At 44.4% G+C, this 17,183-nt stretch overlaps 1 protein-coding gene and 2 long non-coding RNA genes across 4 annotated transcripts in view; 1 reads left to right on the top strand and 2 right to left on the bottom strand.

Moving 5' to 3' along the window:
• Nucleotides 1-15,676, bottom strand: part of Mthfd1 (methylenetetrahydrofolate dehydrogenase, cyclohydrolase and formyltetrahydrofolate synthetase 1) — a 72,665-nt gene extending 56,989 nt beyond the window's left edge. The window contains exons 1-2 of one of the 2 annotated variants that reach the window (XM_048362061.1): nt 15,564-15,676; nt 987-1,071 (exon numbers count right to left, since the gene is read on the bottom strand). In XM_048362061.1, coding sequence (XP_048218018.1) covers nt 987-1,034 — 48 coding nt within the window. In that variant the 5' untranslated portion in view covers nt 1,035-1,071; nt 15,564-15,676. Of the gene's footprint in view, nt 1-986; nt 1,072-15,185; nt 15,395-15,563 lie in introns of those variants that run through there. The other variant, XM_048362060.1, reaches the window with a different exon arrangement.
• On the top strand, nt 3,364-15,754 carry LOC125363085. Its single transcript, XR_007213169.1, has 3 exons — nt 3,364-3,374; nt 15,615-15,616; nt 15,670-15,754. It is a non-coding gene; the product is annotated as an uncharacterized LOC125363085 (long non-coding RNA).
• LOC125363084 lies at nt 6,784-9,602 on the bottom strand. Its single transcript, XR_007213168.1, has 3 exons — nt 9,482-9,602; nt 7,492-7,496; nt 6,784-6,825 (listed from the first exon to the last, which is right to left on the bottom strand). It is a non-coding gene; the product is annotated as an uncharacterized LOC125363084 (long non-coding RNA).
• Nucleotides 15,755-17,183: the final 1,429 nt, after the last annotated feature.

The raw sequence follows: 17,183 nt of genomic DNA, 5'->3' as shown, positions 1-17,183 counted from the left end.
GAGTAACCCAGGCCACCAATTATCCCGGCAAGCAGAACAAGCTTATTGGGGCCCAGCCGGTCAGGAAACTCCCTGCTTAACTCTAACCGCCTGGGAATGCTTAACTCTAACCACCCCGGAATGTGTCTAGCCCTGAGCCAATCAGATTTGTACCCGTATCCTAATCTTGCTTGAACACCTGATTGCTGTAACTTTGTGGTTTTTTGCCTTTATAAGCCCTGTGAAATTTCAGCTTGGGGCCTTCCTCCTAACCTCCACTGTGTCGGAGTGTAGGGCGAGGCCCAAGCTGCAGCCCGCCTGAATAAAGCCTTGCTTTTGCATTTCAGAACGTCTGGCTCTTGGTGGTCTTCTGAGTGGTTGTCTCGCGACTTGGGCATAACACCCTTTCTCAACCCATAACTGGGCTCAGTGGTATGCCTGTCATGCTAGGGCTGTGTGGGAGACTGACATCAGGAGCACAGTAAGAAAGCAAATGCATGAGGGAATTTAGCTCTTCTATGGTACCAGATGGTGTCGAGTTGTACAAGGCATTAAAAAAAATCATAATTCTCTTCACTAAATTTTATCAACAAAAATGTCCAGGCATGGGGGTACATGCCCATAATCCCAGCACTTGAAAAGCTGAGGCTAAAAGACAATGAGTTCAAGGCCACCCTAGACCACATATCAAGACCCTGTCTCAAAAAAGCAAAGTTGAGCTGGGAATGTGGCTTAGTGATAGAGTGCTTGCCTAGCATGCATGAAGCCCTGGGTTCCATTCCCCAGAGCCACATAAATAAAAAGGCCAGAAGTGGTGCTCAAGTGATAGAGTGCTAGCCTTGATCTAAAGAAACTCAGGGACAGTGTTCAGGCCCTGAGTTCAAGCCCTAGGATGGGCAAAAAGCAAAAAAGAAAAAAGAAGAGGAGAGGCCTGAAGTCTATTGTCTCTAATGCTAGGGACAGATTGATTTAAGGGTCTCATTAATGGAAATAAACTATCATAGTACCTGCAAAATTGCCAGGCAGGGTATAAAGCCAGGTACTTGCTCCTTCATCTGAGTGACTTGGTTCTTCAGACTTGCCCTTATTTGCCTGAAAGAAAAGGGAAAGTTGGAGTTAACACTTCATGTCTCAAACAATAAGTGAGGACTATTAAGAGTATTTCTCTTTGAAACAAAACATTTTCGCTCAATAGCTCTTATCTGGTCTTAAAAGTACCTACACATAAAATTTTCAACTTGACATGAACTTTTTTTGTCAGCGATGATGAGGCTGAACACAGGGCCTAAGCACTGTCCCTGAGTCTTCTGCTCAAGGCTAGCACTATACCACTTAAGCTACAACTCCATTTCTGGCTTTTTGATGGTTAATTGGAGATAAGATTTGTCTCAAGGACTTTCCTGCCCAGGCTGGCTTTGAATCACAACCCACAGATCTCAAGCCTCCTGAGCAGCTAAGATTACAAGGGGTAGGCCACCAGTACACGACTAAGTTTACATCTTTGCCTCAGTCTAACCTAGTAATATGATCATAGCTGATGACATAAGGCTGAGTGCTAAATCAGTGCACCCCATTTCAAATTCAATGTGAGCTTACAAATTATATTCCAATCCATGAAAGAATGTTTCTTTCTCTCTCTCTTTTTTTTTTTTGTCAGTTGTGGGGCTTGAACTCTAGCCTGGGAGCTATCTCTGAGATCTTCAGCTCAAGGCTAGCACTCTACCACTTGAACCATAGCACCACTTTGGTTTTCTGGTGGTTAATTGGAGATAAGAGTCTCTCAGACTTTTCTGCCCTGGCTGGCTTTGAACCGCTATTCTCAGATCTCAGCCTCCTGAATACCGAGGATTACAGGTATGAGCCAGCAGCACTGGGCTGAAAGAATGTTTCTTTCTTTCTTTTTACAGTCCTGGGGCTTGGACTTGGCCTGAGCACTATCCCTGGCTTCTTTTTTGCTCAAGGCTAGCACTCTGCCACTTGAGCCACAGCGCCACTTCTGGCCATTTTCTGTTTATGTGGTGCTGGGGAATTGAACCCAGGGCTTCATGTATACGAGGCAAACACTCTTGCCACTAGGCCGTATCCCCAGCCCTGAAAGAATGTTTCTTGCAAAAGAAAGATTAACAGAAGATTGAAGTTATAATCTCTTATGAAACCAAGGTAAGTTACCAACATATATACCTCTCTAACAATATGGTAAGACATCAAGTAAATTACATCTATGAGCAAATATTCAAAATATCCCAATACTGTCCAATGGTAACATGTCTGTGTCTCTTGGAGAGCCAATTTTATCATTTGCCTTTCTATTATTATTATATATAAACCATATTTGACAAATACTTAGACATTCTCCTCTTATTGTAACTGAATTACTCCCAGCTCCATTTCTCCACACTGAGCTGATATAAACAGGCATAGAACTTCAAAGAAATATCTTATCTTGATGTTCACTAGGCCAGTAAAGTTAAGCTAAGCCACACCTAAGATTTCCAAACTTTGTCTTGGTAGTGACCTTGTCTGTTCAAATCAGTATTCTACACAATATAGTTTAAAAAAATGCCAGTGGATTTGTGTGTGTGTGTGTGTGTGTGTGTGTGTGTGTGTGTGTGTTTGCTAGTACTGGAGCTTGAACTCAGGGCCAGGACACTCTCCCTTAGCTTTTCTACTCAAGACTGGTGCTATACCATTTGTGCCTGGATTTTTTTTTTTTTTAACTGAACAGACATGGTTCTCTGGTTCAGAAAATACTAAAGCTGCTGAATTTTCACTCTGTGGCAATTCCAGCCTTTCCTTCCCCCGCTGAACAACAATAAGATGTGGTGACTGGAAGCAGCAGAGTCTCTGGGAAAGCTACGTTCCCAGGCTTCCCTCTCCTTATTCTGTCCCCTTCCCTCCAACTGTTACATTAACTCCCAGCACTAGAGAACAGAAGACACAAACAGCAGGACAAGAAGTATAACGTGAAGTGCTCTACAAAACCCAAAAAACATTCTGCTCTACTCGGCAAAGATATCTACTGGTTCCTCTTGCCCTTACCCAACCCAGAAAAACTCATGACAAAATTCACATAACATAAAACAGCTCAAAGAGGGCAAAGAAAAAACAGATGACTATCTTTGAGCTAGTCACCTTGTGAGGGAGGAAAGGAAGGTAGGAGAGTATTTCTACGCCATTCATAAATGTAGAAACTGGCTCACAGCAGGACTGTGACTTTCCTAAGGCCAAGACAACGGAAACCAAAGCTATGAATGGACAGAGGAAGTCTATCTGAAAATTAGAAGCAGTAACCGAATCAGGTAGGCTGGTTTTTATTCTAAATATGACAGGAAGCCATTAGGGAATTTTAAACAGGGCTGAGAGAGTGTAACTGACATTTTTAAAGGTTTGTTCTGGTTGCTGAATTGGCAATGGATTGCAGGGAGAAAAGTGAAAATCATGCACATCAATAAGACATTACTACAACTTAAGTCCATGAGAGAGAAAATTGTGTTTAAGATTTTGGTGTTGGTAGAAAGCATTGGATTCTAAGCCAGGTGTCAGTGGCTCACTCCAGTACCCCTAGCTACTCAGGAGGCTGAGACCTGATGATTAAAGTTTGAAGCCAGCCTAGGCATGAAAGTCTATGGGATTCTTATCTCCAATTAACCAGCAAAAAGCCAGAAGTGGAGCTGTGGCTCAAGTAGTTTTTGTTAAGCAAAAAAGGTAAGTGACAGTGCTCAAGGAAGGCCTTGAGTTCCATTCCTATATCAGCACCAAAAAAAAAAAAAAAAAAAAAGTGTTCTAAATACATTGACATGAAGCACAGAAAAAATTGCATGGGTATATACAGATGACTCAGCTTTTGGGGGATGTAAAATGGGAGGTGGAAAGACTGTCAACTACAAATATCCTACAGCACAGAGATTTCATACTGAGATAGCAAATTTATTTACCAAAGCTTATAAAGATTCCCCAATAAATGGCCATTTGGGAACTAAAATAAGGAGCTGAGGGACAATAAAAATAATACTTAGACCCAGCAGGTGGCAGGCTATGGAAGTCTAGTACCACAGGTGGTGCAGCTAGAAAGTGTTTTAGCTCAGTAGGTTAAGAACAATGAACAAAATGTTCCATATTTCTATGCTACAAGTTAAATGAGCCTAAGCGTGCCATTCCCTTTTTTTTTTTCTGTATATATTTTTAAAAGATCATAGCTGGAGATCAGTTAGAATTATTTTTGAAGTTGCCCTGGGAGGGATGTCCTTTCAGTTAGATTTGTTTAAACCTAACATTTGAGCCACTTTTACACAACATAGCCAGAATAGCAATAAGAGATGATTTTTGTGTTGTTATTTTGAGATACGAGTGTCACTATAAGTCTCAGGCTTGCCTGAGTCTCAGGCTGCATAGCAAGACTTCCTCTCAAAAAAAAAGGGGGGGTGGGGCTAGGGGACGCAAAGCAGGAAATGGGTAGCTCATGCCTGGAATCCTAGCTCTTCAGGGAGCTGAGATATGAGGATCACAGTTCAAAGCTGGAGGGGCAGGAAAGCCTAAGAGACTTTTACCTCCAACTAACCTTAAGGCCAGAAGTTAACGTGTGAAGTACAGGTGTGGCTCAAGTGATAGAGCACCAGCCTTGAGTTAAAAAGCTAAGGGACTGTGCCCAGACCCTGGGTTCCAAAAAGAAAAAAAATAAGAAAGAGAAAAGACAAAAAGCCTATTTGGTAATCCTAGTTACTTAGGAGGTGGAAATCAAGTGTCTTTTTAACTTTTCTGGCCCGGGCTGGCCTTGAATGGCAATCTTAACATTGTCAGTCTCCCCCAAAGCTAGAATTATTCTTATAAAATTTTAACAATGAAATACAACACAAATAATTTTGTTCTTGATTTTCTTCACGTGTGGTTTCCTTTCATTTGATCATTATAACTTTAATATGCTAAAAAGTACTTCAATTTTAGGTGGGCACCACTGGCTCAGCCTAGCTACTCAAGAGGCTGAGAGCAGAGGACTGAGCAAAGCCAATTTGGGCATAAAAGTCTGTAGTATCTCCAATTAACCACCAAACAGCCAGATGAGAAGCTGTGGTTCAAGTGGTAAAGCAACAAACAGACTTCAATAAAAAGCTTAAGGCCCGTTCCCAGTCAAGCACCACTACTGGCACAGAAGAAAAAAACAAGTACTTCAATATTCTTGAGACGATCTTACCATCTAATCAGCTGGCTTCAAACTTTTGATCCTCCTGTCTCAGCCTTCTACATGCTAGGATTACATATTAAGTTAAAAAAAAACTTAATATAGAGCTCTTGGTATAAATGTAATTATGAGGCCAACTACTGTTTTAAGAACTACATATTTCAAGTTCCTACTCATTTAAATCAAATTGAAATTACCTTCTTAAAAGAAACCCAATTGTTTTCATGTACCTCTAATATAGCAAAGAGCTACATCATATTAACACATGTAACAGTCATTCTCATAATAATGAGAATATTTACATAAGAAATGAAAATGTAACCCAAATACCTATTAATTTGATAGGTACTTCAAATATGTGTTTGAAAGCTTAAAGAAATGTTGTGCTGCTGGGCACTGATGGTTCACCCACATAATCCTAGCAGCTGAGATCTGCAGATTCAGGTTTGAAGTCAGGTTTGAAGATCCAGGTTTGAAGTCTTATCTCCAATTAATTAGCAAAAAGCCAAGTGGAAGTGTAGCTCAAGTGGTAGAACACCCGCCATGAGTGGAGAGAGCTGAAAGCTAGAGGTCCTGAGTTCAAGTCCCACTATTGGCTCAAAATATTTTTTCAACCTCTATACCACTTCCTAACCCTCACCAAAGGTAAAAAAGAATGCAGAAGGCTGGGGATCAGTGACTTATATCTGAAACCTGAGGATCAAAGTTCAAAGCCAGCCTAGGCAGTCCCTGAGACTCTTATCTTCAAGTAACCAGCAAACAGCCAGAAGTAGAAGTGAAGATTAAATGGTAGTGTCAGCACAAGCAAAAGAGCTAAGAGACAGTGTGCAGGTCCAGAGTTCCAGCCCTAGTACCTGCACCAAAAATAAACAAACAAATAAGCAAAAAATACAGAATACATTTGGAGCTAGACAAATACATAATGCAAACTTGAATTACCATGAAAAAAAAAAACCCTTGAATATAGAGTACAGTTTTGCTACATCTCCCATCACCTTGAAAGTCAGGTATTCGATTTTTATGTGTAATTACAGACATAAATGTGCTGAAAAGTAATCAAATTTTACAAAATAATTCTCTAAGTCAAACAAAGCAAAACATTTGGCTTCGAGGCCACTTTTTTGTTACGAGTCAAAGTCTTCTACCAGAGGGTAGCTTTATAAGCCAACAAAGGAAAGCTAATGCCAGAGCGTCTGCCGCTGAGCCTCATATCAAGAATTAGTCTCACCATTGGTGGATTATCTAATCACAGTTTAGCCATCAGAACTGATTATGGCTCCAAGAAACAACCACATATGCCTTGCATGCCTTCTGGCTCATCATCCACAGGGAACATGGAACCCTAAGCCATCTTAGCTGGGGAAAAGTGGGCCAAGAGCTTATCTAGTCCAGGCACTGGTGGCTCATGCCTGTAATGCTAATTACTCAGAAGGCTGAGATCTGAGGATTGAAATTCAAAGGCAGCCCTTGGCAGGGAAGTCCATGAGACTCACCTCCAAGTAACAGCCAGAAAACTGGAAATGGTGCTATGGTTCCAAGTGGTAGAGTGTTAGCCTCTCTCTCTCTCTCTCTCTCTCTCTCTCTCTCTCTCTCTCTCTCTCTCTCTCTCTCTCTCTCTCTCTCTCTCACACACACACACACACACACACACACACACACACACACACACACTTCATATAGGAGAAAAGCCTTAAAAGGAAAATTGTAGGTAACAAGACTTTAGGTCATAAGCTAGTTAGGAAATCAGTAGTGATCAGTAAGACACCAACACCCAAAGCAAAGGTCATTATATTAAGTTTGAGGGCAGTACAAACAAGTTCCTGATAGGCTCTGGCATAATACTTTACAGAAATGCTCCTTTAACCCTGACACTCATTGAGCACCAGTACTCAAAGCTGGATCTGACTTGTCTAGGCTGTGGCAAAGAACTTCTCATCCACAGGGGAGCTTATCTAACAATGTAAGGTTTGATCTGTCTCTAGCTCTTAAAAACTCCTCCAAAAGAACAGAAAAAAATCAGTTTGGGTGATTCCCAAATAGATCAACTGGTTATTTCTTTTCGGTGGACATAAAAGATTGCAATTCCATTTAGCAAGCAGGTGACAACAGTTGGTAAGGAAGGACAGTGCACTTATTAGCTTTTGCCACTGGCCCTGGAATGCCTGGGCAAGTTATATTACTTGTGGTTAATATTTCGTGAACTGCAACGTAGAGGAGGAGAGGTGGCTTAGTGGCTAAGTGTGGCATCAAGATCAAGGTTTTACAGAAAAATGAGGGTGTAAGATATCACAAGAAATGTACTCACTGCCTTATTATGTAACTGTACCCTTTTGCACAACACCTTGTTGATAAAATTTAATTAAAAAAAAAAAGATCAAGGCTTTACAATAACCAGCATCAAGAGGAGTAAAGTGAGTAATGAAAGGAGTGATGGTGGCTTTCTACACTCTGTATCAGATGTCAGAAAATATACCTGTAACCACGCTAGCATATGGCAATGCACATTCTCTTAATCCTCCAGGCAACGCCAGGGAATAGACAGTGAGGGGAATGGGCTTTTGCAAAGCCACACAGCAGTCCTTACCCACTACCCACTAACCTCTGCCTGACGGAAGGATGCCCTTTCTCTTGGCTCCAAAGGCTCTTTTCGATGCTAGGCTAGGTCTTTTACACAAATAGTGGGGCGATTAGGCAACTGTATACCCCAGCTGAAACAGCCTGATCGTACCACTCCCAATGAAAAAGAACAAATGACTAGTTAGGATTTTTGTTGGTGCCATGATGACAAAGTACTGCCAGTCTTGGACTCTGTCACGCTCTGGCTGCAACATGCCTGGCTGTGTGCCCTCTTTAAGAAGGCACCGCCTCTCAGAAACTCCCCCTGCTCTTCTGCTCAGGACTTCTGAGTTGCACTAGGACCTTCAATATTCCATGTAAGGTTTTGTTTGTTTTGCTGGTCCTGGGGCTTGAACTCAGGTTCTGGGCGCTATCTCTGAGCTCCTCTTACTCAAGGCTAGTGCTCTACCATTTGAGCCACATCACCACTCCCAGTTTTTTTGAGTAGTTTATTGGAGATAAGGGTCTCATAGACTTTCCTGCACAGGCTGGCTTTGAACCACAATCCTCAGATCTCAGCCTCCTAAGTAGCTAAGACTATAGGTGGGAGCCACCAGTGCCTGGCTCTCCATATAAGTTTTGAGTGATCCAAATGAGGGCCTTGCATTTGTTCAACAGGCGCTCTACCCCTGGCGTCACTCCACTAAGCCCTTTTAGTGTTGATTATTTTTAAGATAGAGTTTCACTTTACACCTAAGCTAGCCTGAACTGCTATCATTCAATTTGTGCTTCTCTATGTCTCTGGGATGACAGGCAGCACCACTGTGACTACTAGTCATTGGTAGAGATGGAATCTCATAAACATTTTACCCTTCAATGTCCATCTCCTAAGTAGCTAATTAACAGATACAATTTTTTTTTGTGGGGGGAGTGGAGCAGTACCAGTACTAGGGCTTGAACTCAGGGTGTGGGCACTACCTCTTCATTCTTTGGCTCAAGGCTGATGATGTTCTACCACTACAGCCATAGATCTACTTCTGGCTTTTTGCTGGTTTATTCAAAATAAGAATCTTGAATTTGTCTACCTGGGCTGGTTTTGAAGCATCTCTTGTACTACTCTGTACATCACCCGGAGTAGCTAGGATTAGAGGTATGAGCCACCACCACCTGGCTTCCCCCCCACCCCCGCCGCCCCCACTTTTTTTTTTAGATAGGGTCTTGCTATGCAGCCGAGGCAAACCTGAAACTCACAGTTCTCCTACCTCTACCTCTCAGATACATCTACAACATAGAAGTATCTATCAAAATGGTCCACTAAAGAACACATGAGGGCTGAGGATATGGCCTAGTGGCAAGAGCACTTGCCTCGTATACTTGAAGCCCTGGGTTCGATTCCCCAGCACCACATATACAGAAAATGGCCAGAAGTGGCACTGTGACTCAAGTGGCAGAGTGCTAGCCTTGAGCAAAAAGAAGCCAGGGACAGTGCTCAGGCCCTGAGTCCAAGGCCCAGGACTGGCCAAAAAAAACCAAAAACTGCCCAAATCTGAAAACCCAAATGTCCACAGATAAGCAAATACATGCACACAATAAAATGTACTACAGCAATGAGAATCAATGAACTGTAACTACAGACAGCCCTGGATAATCTCATAAACACAAAGCTGATTAAAAGAAGCCAGACAAGAACATGTTTTCTCTCATATGCAGAAGCTAGACCTAAAATACACTGGGACGTGATAAATTATATAGGACTCTAGGCATTCACACACAGTGAGACCAAAGGAAGATACTCTTAGGGGAGGAGCACAAAGGCCCAATGCCTCTATGCCTCTAAACATCTAAAATAATATTTATTGAAATGAATTTCAGGAAATGCAAACAAAGTTTTCTATTTTGTTGGTTGGTTGGTTTCCCTGTCTTGTTTATGTCTTTTTTTGGAGGGGGTAAGAGGGAGCACAGAAATGGAAAGACAAAGGGTAAACAAATGCAGCAGTGGTACTCCCTAAACACTATGTTGAAAATGAACATACAGGGGCTAGGGATATGGCCTAGTGGCAAGAGAGCTTGCCTCATCTACATGAGGCCCTGGGTTCGATTCCCCAGCACCACATATACAGAAAACGGCCAGAAGAGGCACTGTGGCTCAAGTGGCAGAGTGCTAGCCTTGAGCAAAAAGAAGCCAGGGACAGTGCTCAGGCCCTGAGTCCAAGGCCCACTGGCCAAAAAAAAAAAAAAAAAGAAAGAAAAGAAAATGAACATACAATGGGGATGGAAGGGGGAAACTGGGAGAGAGTGAAGGAAGGAGTGACATTGCCCAAAAAGACATGTACTCATTACCTGACTTGTGAAAAGGTAACCCCTCTGTAAATTACCTTAGTAATAATTTCTTTTTTTTTTTTTTTTGGCCAGTCCTGGGCCTTGGACTCAGGGCCTGAGCACTGTCCCTGGCTTCTTCCCGCTCAAGGCTAGCACTCTGCCACTTGAGCCACAGCGCCGCTTCTGGCCGTTTTCTGTATATGTGGTGCTGGGGAATCGAACCTAGGGCCTCGTGTATCCGAGGCAGGCACTCTTGCTACTAGGCTATATCCCCAGCCAGTAATAATTTCTTTTAAAAAGCCAGATAAGAAAGACAGTCACACTCTATAATAACATATATATACATATATATTTCAAAATAGGCAAAGTTTAAGGGCTATAATATGCCTCAAGTGACAGAGCACCTGCATAGCAAGTTCAAGGCCCTGAATTCAACCTCAGTGCCACTAAAACAAGCAAACAATCTATTGTTGGAAGTCAGGATAATAGCCTGACACTACTACAGAAGCCAGAGACAGTGCTCAGGCCGAGTTCAAGCCCCAGGACTGGCAAAAAAAAAAAAAATATCAAGACCTCATCTCAGTAAATAGGCTGTGTTATTTATTGGTAGTACACAGTAGGAGGATTGCCATCTGAGTGGTCCAAGTTCAACACAGGCAAAAATAAGAGACCCTACCTAAAAAATAACTAAAGCAGAGGTAAGTGGCAGAGAACCTGCCTAGTAAGAGCAAAAAAGCCCTGTGTTCAAACCCTAGCACAACAAAAAAAAAGGGGCGTGGGGGGAGTGTGTGGTCAGGGTAGTGATCATGTGATCACTTAATGGAAAGTGGTAAATGGTGCTTCTTGGACCAATAATGCCATTTCTTTTTCTTATGTATGTGCTGATTTGACTTGAATTCAGAGCCTCAAGGTATCCCTTTTCCCACTCATACCTGATGTTCTACAACTTGAACCATGCCTCCAGTCTGGCATTTTGCTCATCAGAGATAGTCTCACAGAATTTTCTGCCCCAGCTAATTTCAAATACTAAGGGGAACAACACAATGGTACAAGGCCACTGTGCCTCTCTAAACATGATCCTCAGATACATCCTGAGTAGCCAAGATTATAATGTGACCACCAGTGGCTAGGTGCTTATACAGATATGATATGTACAGTTGAGAACAGTTGCGAACATTTTATTGATATATAGTTAGGATAGAGCATAAAGACTCTCTATGTACTTTTTTTAAGTAAAACAAAATGAAAAAACTAAAGGCTCACAAAGTAAATTTGATACTCAATGTTGAGAATCACTGAAAAATCTTTTTTTGTCTGTGTGCCAGTCCTGGGGCTGAAACTCAGGCTGACTCTGAGCTTCTCTGGTTCAAAGCTAGCATTCTACCACTTGAGCCACAGTACCATTTTCTGCCTTTTCTGAGTAGTATATTAGAGATAAGAATCTCACAGACTTTCCTGTCTGGGCTGGCTTCGAACAGCCATCCTTAGATCTTAGCCTCCTGAGTAGCTAGGATTACAGGCATGAGCTACCAGTGCCCATCTTGAAACAGATCTTAAGGCAGTTAGCACTCACACTCAAAAAGAAATCAAGACAGGCACCAGTGACTTACATCTGTAATCCTCGCTACTCAAGCCTAGATTATCACTTTCCAGTCAGTCTTTCTAAAAAAAAAAAAAAAAAAAAAAAAAAAAAGACTTTAATATTGGTGATTTGTTCCCAAAACCTGGCACGGGTTCAGCTTGCTTGCTCAGTTGGTGTTCTACCATTTGAACCATGCTTCCAGCCTGGTTCTTTTGGAGATGGAGTCTCAACGACTTTTCTGCCCATGCTGGTCTTTAATCTCCATCCTTCAGATCTCAGCCTCTTGGGCAGCTAGGATTACAAGTGTGAACCACCAGTGATGAATCCAAAAGGAAGACTTTAGTCAAGAAAAGGCAAAATGGGGCTGGGGATATGGCCTAGTGGCAAGAGAGCTTGCCTCGTATGCATGAGGCCCTGGGTTCGATTCCCCAGCACCACATATACAGAAAACGGCCAGAAGTGGCGCTGTGGCTCAAGTGGCAGAGTGCTAGCCTTGAGCAAAAGGAAGCCAGGGACAGTGCCAGGCCCTGAGTCCAAGGCCCAGGACTGGCCCAAAAAAAAAAAAAAAAAAAATGCAAAAAGCTAAGCAAGAGCTTAAGGCCCTACATCCAAGGCCCCAAACCAGCACCAATAAAATAAAATAAAAATTTAAAAAGCCAAGTGTGGTGGCTCAAGAATGTAACCCTAGCTACTTGGAAGGCAAAGGCCAGGGGATGATGTTGAAGGCCCAACCAGAGCATGAAAGCTCACAGACTCCCTCTCACCAATGGCTAGGTGCATTAGAGCACATTTTATCCCAACTACCTGGGGAAGCATGATGGTTGGGAAGCTGTGGCACAAGCCAGTCATCCTAGCAACACAGGGAAGCACAAGTAGAAAGATCTAAGCCCAAGCCAGGCCAGGATAGAGCAAGACCTCATCTCAAAAATGACCAAGGTGAAAAAGGGGCTAGAGATGTGGTAGAGTGACTGCCTAGCAAGTGTGAGGCCCTGAGTGTAATTCCCAGTACTGCCAAAAATGAAATAAAGTCACAAACAAAACAGTCTAGTAAACAACATGTTGAAAAAGACACACAAAAGTATAGAAATGGCTAACAGGTATATATAAAAAACTGTTCAACACTGCTAGTCATAAGGAAAAAGCAAACTAAAACCACTATGAGATATCATCCACCTTACATCCCTTAGGATAGCTATTATCAAAAGGACAAGTGATACTGACGTCATGGAAAAAGGAGCACTGGTACACTGTTGACAGAAATGTAAATTAGGACATTAAGGAAAACTACAAAGAAATGAAAAGCAGTTGGACCACATGACCAATAATCCAATAGAGCCAAAGGAGACAAAATCACCACTTTGTGAAGATATACCCTCGCCTCTGTTCACTACAGCATTATTCACAACAGTCAGTAGGGAAACAACCTACCTAAGTGGATAAAGAAAATGTATACATGGGGGCTGGGAATGTGGCTTAGAGGTAGAGTGCTTGCCCAGCATGCACGAAGCCCTGGGTTCGATTTCTTAGCACCACATAAACAGAAAAAGTTGGAAGTGGCGCTGTGGCTCAAGAGATAGAGTGCTAGCCTTGAGCAAAAAGAAGCCAGGGGCAGTGCTCAAGTCCATGCTCCAGGACTGGCAAAACAAAAACAAAACAAACAGAAAATGTACACATGTACACCGTGGATTACTATGCAGCCTTAAAAAGGGAGATCCTGCTGTTTGCCACAATATAGATGGGCATCCTGGAAACATTAGACTTAAGTGAAGTATGACAGACACTGAAAGAAAAATACTGCAGGGCTGGGGATATGGCCTAGTGGCAAGAGTGCTCGCCTCATATACATGAAGCCCTGGGTTCGATTCCCCAGCACCACATATACAGAAAATGGCCAGAAGTGGCGCTGTGGCTCAAGTGGCAGAATGCTAGCCTTAAGCAAAAGGAAGCCAGGGACAGTGCTCAGGCCCTGTGTCCAAGGCCCAGGACTGGCAAAAAAAAAAGAAAGAAAGAAAAATACTGCACAAACCACCCAGACACACACAAACAAAATACACCACTTAGAAAGCAAAACACAGGAGGTTGGAAACCAGATCAAATACAAATTATTCAAAGAATACAAAGCACACATACATAGGATGAACAAGTTTGAGGCTAAGAGACAACATAATGCTACATTAGAAATTTTTGTTAAATAATCACTAATTCTTGCCCCAAAAAAGTATTTGAGATGACACATGCATTAAACCAAACTACTTGATTACAGTAACAATTTTACTACCTATATATTGCAAGCCTCAAATATACACAAGGAAATTTATTTAAAGAAAAGCACTCCAAGCACTCCAGGGCTGAGAATGTGGCTTAGTGGTAGAGTGTTTGCCTAGCATGCATGAAGTCCTGGGTTCCAGTCCTCAGTACCACATAAACAGAAAAAGCTGGAAGTGATTCAAGTGGTAGAGTGCTAGCCTTGAGCACAAAGAAGCTCAGGGACAGTGCCCAGGCCCCTGAGTTCAAGCCCCACCAAGGGGGGAGGGGGAGAAAGAGCACTCCAGTATTATGATTTCAAATCCAAAACTTGGGGTCCCTCTCCATCAATGTGCAAAGATTCACCACCATGTAATGCACCTCTCTCCATCCTTGGTCACCTTCTCTACCTTCCAAAAACAACTTGGCTCCAGGGTAGGCTTCACCATCTAGTGACTTTCTAATTTGCTCAAAAACCACTACATAGGAGTTTTAGGGCTATTACTGCTGCCAGGCACAGCAGTTACTAAATGACTGGTGCTGCCAAAGGTGCGCAGAACAACCTTCAGTAGGGTCACACAGCATGCACCTTTCCCTCATCTTTTCCAAACACCAAAGGAAATGGTTGTTCTTCCAAGAAGAAAAAGGGGATGCAGCCCAGTGGCTGACGATGTTGTCCCTGCTCCTAAAGGGCAAAAGTTATTACTTCCTGGGAGTGAATGTGTCAACCATGTCCATGAGTTAAGGATCAGATTTGCAGGGGGAAAAATAAGTAGAAGTCAAATGGAATATAGAATATCGTCAGTACTCAGGAGCTGAAAATAACTTTAGCGCCAGGGCAGAGATAGCAGCTAGACGCACGATATGGATGAGAAAGGGAAAGTTAAGACTCAGGTGTAATGGGGGCAAAAGGGTAAGGACTGGAAAGAATGCGATGGGTCAACCAGGTCAAGTCTAGTCACAATCTCCAGATTACAAAGGAAGAAGCTGGAATGGAGTTCTGAGTTCTAACGGTGGTGCTCCGAGCAGCTCCAACTACGCCTTGCATGTACTACTAGCTGCATATTGGGGGGGGGGGGGGGGGGGGGAATAGGGCCAGGACCTGTTCCCCCCCTCCCCCAATACAGGAGCCAGTAGGCACAGCGGCCAGGTAGCACACGGACAAACAGGGCCAGGGGCTACTTCTCTGGCTGCAGGAGAAGTGCGGGTGTCAGAGCCCTTTCTACTCAGCACAGCTGGCTTTCTCACAAGCGACCCTCCCGTCAGGACGGGGCTACGGGGCCCACGACTGCGGCCCAACTCCCGCTAGCAACGATGACAAGTGCTTACGCGGAGACCACCTTCCCGTCCAGGATTTCCGCCGGCGCCATGGCCCTTATCAGTTTGTTTCCCACGATGAACACCACCAAACCCGAGGTTGCACTCCCTTCGCAGTGGCGCGGGACAACCAAACCCACGTGCTTAGCGACTGCGCCCGGGAGCCGTGCCACTGCGCCTGCGCCCCAGGGACGCAGAGGCGCGCGATCCGGAAGGCGCCAGTCCCACGGCTAGTTTAGAGAGGCGGGGTGGGGGCTGCGGACGCCAGGGGGCCGAGCGACGAGGAAGAAAACCGGCGGTGATTGGCTAGTTAGAATGATTGGCTGCTGGGAAGAGTCCCTGCAGAGCGCGGTTTTGCACAGAACCCACCAAAGAAGAATTTCGACTGACCCAATTTTAGCCAATCAGAGAGCGGCGATGGGGGGAGGACCTGTTTAGGAGGCGTGGCCTGGAGGGGGCGGGCCCACGGGGGCAGTTTCGCGGGCTTAGAAAGTAGCTTGATGACACGCTGCCACTATCGCCGATTCTCGCTGCTGGGGAGCGCTTCGGTTACCCCACGCGGGAAGGGGCGCCAGGCTGACTACAGATGTGCTTTGAAGCCCATGGGAAGCCTTCCGACCTTCTTTCACTGCTCTTCTGCCCTTGGGGTCGGGACCCACCAGACCTTCAGCACTGTGACTGCGGTGCAGGGGGTGTTTAGCACCCCCGCCGCTCCGCGTCACTTAAAGGCCTGTCCCAGGGCCTGCTGGCCCGGAGCCCAGCGGCCACGTTAGGCCCGCGGGGCTGGGTGGTGTCCGCAGTACGCATGGCTCCCGGGTGGACAGTGGGCCCTGGGAGGTGGGTTTGGGTTGCGGGGCTGGGCAGAAGCGGGCTGTGCCTCCGCGAGATGCCCAGTGGTGCTGCGCCGACACCTGTCTCCCTAAGGCGTGCATGCAGGAGCAGACTTGGGTTGGGAGTTTGCTCGGGGTCACTGGCGGGAGAAAGAGGCCAAAGGCGCTGAGTTTGCTTTTTCTGCCGCTGGAGCGGTGCTGCTTTTTTTTTTTTTTTTTACTGCTCTCAGGATACAGTTCTTCCCGTAGATAGTCCGAAGGGTCAGTCCTTTCAAACCGCTTAGGCCATGGCCAGGTAGCTGGATTCCTTTTTGTCTGCCATTTCGTAAGAGTGTAACTAAAGGCAGAGCTTTTGTGTGCGTTTGTGCTAGAGGTCTGGCATCCTAAGTGCAGATTCTAGTCAGGCTCCCACGTCTCTTGCAATACTACACTTGGAGGCAGACATCTGAATACTGGTGCAAAAATAAAAAGCATGGGGCTGGGAATGTAGCTTAGTGATAGAGTGCTCACCTACCTTGCATGAAGCCCTGAGTTCCATTCCTCAGTACCACATGAACATCCGGAACTGGAGTAGAGTGCTAGTTCTGAGCAAAGGAAGCTCAGGGACAGTGCTCAGGCCTTGAGTTCAAGCCCCAGGGCTGCCAAGAAAAGAAAAACAAACAAACAAACATGGGTTTTTATCACCGAGCTACACATCCACCCCTTACTTTACCATTCCTGAAGTGTGGACAATACAAGGATCTCTGAACATCTTCACTCATACTGTGTTGTACCTGAACAAGTGAAACCAAGAAGAAAAATTGAAGGTTTGGGGGGGGGGCGTAACTGCAAGTAGTAAATCTTGTAGCACATTACCAAGAGATTTTGACTATTTCAGCAATTGTATCTTGAGAAAGATGCCTAAACCCTGTTTTTTGTTTATTTGTTTGTTTTTGCCAGTCCTGGGTTTGGACTCCGGGCCTAAGCACTATCTCTGGCTTTTTGCTCAAGGTTAGCACTCTGCCACTTGAGCCACAGCACCACTTCTGGCCATTTTCTATATATGTGGTGCTGGGGAATTGAACCCAGGGCTTCATGTATACAAGGCAAGCACTCTTGCCACTAGGCCATATTCCCAGCCCCCTAAACCCTGTTTTACAGATGGGGATATGGATTGAAGATAACTTGCCCAAAGCAGTGG

Source organism: Perognathus longimembris, chromosome 14 (genome assembly GCF_023159225.1).
Source record: "Perognathus longimembris pacificus isolate PPM17 chromosome 14, ASM2315922v1, whole genome shotgun sequence".
Classification (NCBI taxonomy): Eukaryota; Metazoa; Chordata; class Mammalia; order Rodentia; family Heteromyidae; genus Perognathus; species Perognathus longimembris.
Note: the sequence above shows the minus strand (reverse complement) of the source record. Positions and strands in the feature narration are given on the sequence as shown.